General features: G+C 37.8%; 1 protein-coding gene across 1 annotated transcript; it reads left to right on the top strand.

Annotated features, from left to right (window-relative positions):
- Positions 1-1,191: 1,191 nt before the first annotated feature.
- Positions 1,192-2,508, top strand: LOC148191037 (uncharacterized). The gene is made up of 2 exons (XM_088101912.1): positions 1,192-1,831; positions 1,901-2,508. The coding sequence occupies exons 1-2, from the start codon at positions 1,192-1,194 to the stop codon at positions 2,506-2,508; spliced, it is 1,248 nt and encodes a 415-aa protein (XP_087958038.1).
- Positions 2,509-3,602: the final 1,094 nt, after the last annotated feature.

The following is a 3,602-nucleotide window of genomic DNA, read 5'->3' on the forward strand; positions in this document are numbered from 1 at the left end:
TCACTGTCCATTTGCACTTGCTGGATTTTGTTGAGATTTATGTGTGCAGAGCTGATGTGAATGAATCATTAGTTGAGCAGAATATTACTGAAGAAATAGTAGCAGAAAAAAAACCTCAGTGTGGAGCTTGGAACAGGCTAGAAACAACCATTCAAACAGGGAAGTTGCCTAATTTACCCTTTGTTATGAATTGATATTCTGTTTTAGCTTGTAAGTGATGTAAGTGATAATATTGAATGAATATCCTGCTGATTTTGGTTGAAAATTAACTATGCAGAATATTTGGAACCGTTTGAGAGCAAATAGGAATGATGTTTGAGAGTTTAGTTTGAGCAGATGTTTATTGAGAAAACAGCAACCTAAGCACTTCCTGTGGAAGTTTTGAACTGACGGGATTTTCTTTTACCTTAAATGGCTTATGCTTTGCTTGAACTGTTCTTGTCATGGTTTGTAATTACTTGTACTGTGTGAATTGTTGATGTTGGTCTGAATATCTGTGCAGGTTTTCTCTGTGCAACACATAGTACTGGACAGTCAATAGGAACCTTTCTCTGCATCAAGTGTACAAGCCCAAGAAAAGGGAATACTCATTTAATTGTAAATTCCCTCTTCCAATATGTTCGTTAACTGTCTCTGATCCAGCTTTGTACATTTGTGATTGTAGAGTTGAACCCAAGAGCTAGGAGACTCCAACGTTGTCCAGAAGCAACCAAAAAGTGGAACACTAGCTTCTTCATGCGGATTTGAATCAGGACCAGGATTGAAGCATAGCTGTTATTTTTTTTAATTGTTTCTTCATCTGGTGTTGTAATAGGCTATATTGTTAGTTTTCTTAATTTCATTGTAAAAGGCCATTCAAAGCCCAAGTGTCTTGGAAGAGTCCTTGGTGCTCTTTCAACTCTTGGCAAAACTTTTCTTGTTTGTGTTTAATTTCTTTTAGTGTCTTACGTTTAGGGTGATTTAGAAGAGTCTCGTTTATTAGTGTTTAATTGTTGTGATTGTTTGTGAGTTGTATCCTTTGATTTTAAAAGAGATTTTAGTTTAAAGGATAACTAGTAGTAACCTAAGACATTTCTGGCAAGGCAAGACTTGGTACTTAAGCAGTCTTCATGACTCACCTCTCTTACCTGGGGCTTGTCTAAGTGTGAATCTTGTATATCTTTTACACTAGAAAAACTTTTAGAAACAAAGATGTTTTGTTATTCATACAAGTCTTCTAGGAATTTTAATTTTGATAAGCAACTTAGTTACAAAGGCATCAAAAGAGAACATGATAAAGCTAGAAGGAAGTCTTGTTCATCTTATGAATTTGATAGGATTGAAGATGATTTGTATAAACAAGCTAGTGAAAATATTCCATTCTTTGGTGATGATATGGGTACATTAACATACCTAGCTTGGGAAAAGGAAATTGATGACATGCATTCATTCATGGTTAGAAAAAGTAAATCTGAATCCTTCTATTCTAGAGATAATGAATCTTATATTCTTAGTCTCTACACTTCTAGTTTTGAAAAGCATGCAAGAGAGTGGTGGGATGATAGGCGATATCATGTTAAGATAGGTAGAAAATATCCCATTCATGATTGGAATGAATTGAAAGCTTGTATGAGAAGAAAGTTTGTGCCTCGAGAAATTGAAAGGAACTTAGAACTTATGAGAGAGCTTATTAGAAAAGGTGAGTCATTCATTCAAAATTTAAGTGGGTTCTCCCGTAGGGAAAGTGAGTTTCTAGAAAAACTTAGGAGGCTATGGGAAGAGACAAGAAAACATAGAATTGAGAGATTAAAAAGAGAAAAACAAAAGCAAGAAGTAAGAGAAAAAAGAGAGATAGAGAAAAGAGAAATAGAGAGAAGAGAAAAAGAGAGAAAGAGAAGAGAAGAAGAGAAAAGAAGAGAGCAAGAGAGAAGAGAAGAGGAAGAAAACGAGAGAAGAAAAGAGGAAGAAAGAGAGAAAAGAGATGAGGAAGAAAGGGAAGAAGAGAAAAGAAGAGAGAAAGAGAGAAAAGAAACACTTAGAGAAAAAAAGGAAGAAGTTGAAAGGATAGAAATGGAAGAAAAGAAACCAAAGCAACTAAGGGCAACATCTCCTCCTACATTAGAAGTTAAACTCTTAAGGGGAGGTTTTCTATTCTCTCACTTTTCTCCATTTATATTTGAATTTTCCAAAGTTCACTTTTCTTTCAAAGAATTGGCCACTCCATCTTTAAAAATGTTATCACTTTCAACACATGCAAATTTCCAACTTGGGTTATGGTTATCTTTATGGTTACCAATAACTCAAGATACAAATAAAATTTCAAATGAAGAAAGGTTTCTTTGTTATATTAAAATTAAAAATTTCAAAATTTGGAAACCTTCTTCTACACATATTCTTTTATATATATTATTGGGTCAAAGAAAACTAATTAGAGATATGTTTGATGCTTATTGCAGATGGATATTTGACCCAAGAGGAACCCTTATGACGCTAACAAAAATAAGTCTTCAAAAGCACCATCAGATTTGAGGACAAATCCTTTCCAAGGGGGAGGGGATGATACGCGGGGACCAAGGCTAATTAGTTTAGTATAGTATTTCTTTTACTTTTATTAAAAACATGTGTAAAAGGTGTTAGGCATGTGCTAGATAGGAGGGACTTTTAGTCCTATATATAGACATGCCACCACCTATTGTAAGGTACTTTTGAGAATAATGAATTAAACTTTCTGTAGAGAGAACTCCAGAAATTAATTCCCTTGAAAGTCAAAGCTAGAGAATTCCAAAGGATCTCCTCTAGCCACCTTCCATTCACACTTCATCTTTCATTTTCCATTTACATTCCAGAACTCTCTTACCTCCACGTAATCATTGGTTTCTCCACTCTGCTCCAGCCGCGTGGATTGACTACTCCATCGCTGCCACGCGAGCTTAGTCATCGCGAGTTTCCATCAGCACAACACTGCATCTTCATTTCGCGAATCTTCATCTACTTCACTCTCGAGAGAGAGCTCTTCCACCACGAACCACACTGTCATCGTAGAACCTCACCTTTCTCGCCGATTAAATCACTTCTCCACCGTTCAAAGCCGCTTCCGCCTCAAACCCTAGGTTTTCACCGATTAATCATCCAAACCTAGGGTTCTTAGTTCTTCTGCTGTTTCCGCTGCTTCTTTTGCTTCTTCTGCTTCTTTTCGCTGCGCATCGATGTCAAGGAGGCCTCGAGGAGTCCAGATCTCTCAAGTTTCGTTTTCTCCTCGGAGCGTCGCCTATCAGTAACCCTCACTTTCCATCCATTCACATCATGTGCTCTCTAAGGTGGCTCTTTCCAGAATATCCAAGTCATTCTCTCCCCTCCGTTTCAGCTACTAGGTCGCGGCTGCTTACTGCTATCCCCTAACAACCTCTCTATTTTCTCCCGCTCTCTCTCACTCACTGCCCTACACTACTCCTACTGGAACTCCCTTTCAACACTGTTGGAGCCCTTGCTTTTGTCCACTCAGTGAAGCCCCTGGACCGTGTGCCCTGCGTTGCTGGACCGTGAGTCTTCCCAGTTGAATCCAGCCCATTTCCATTTGAAGCTCCTCTCACGTTGATGCAACATTTCATTCTGTGCGTGTGTGA

This window comes from Vigna umbellata, chromosome 11, assembly GCF_029865625.1.
Source record: "Vigna umbellata cultivar VRB3 chromosome 11, Vumbellata_1.0, whole genome shotgun sequence".
Lineage (NCBI taxonomy): Eukaryota > Viridiplantae > Streptophyta > Magnoliopsida > Fabales > Fabaceae > Vigna > Vigna umbellata.

Bases quoted from the DNA above. Each gene is read 5' to 3' on its own strand.
- LOC148191037 (XM_088101912.1), top strand. From the start codon at position 1,192: ATGTTTTGTTATTCATACAAGTCTTCTAGGAATTTTAATTTTGATAAG. The intron at 1,832-1,900 runs TAGAGAAAAGAG...AAAGAAGAGAGC, and splicing joins AGTAAGAGAAAAAAGAGAGA to AAGAGAGAAGAGAAGAGGAA.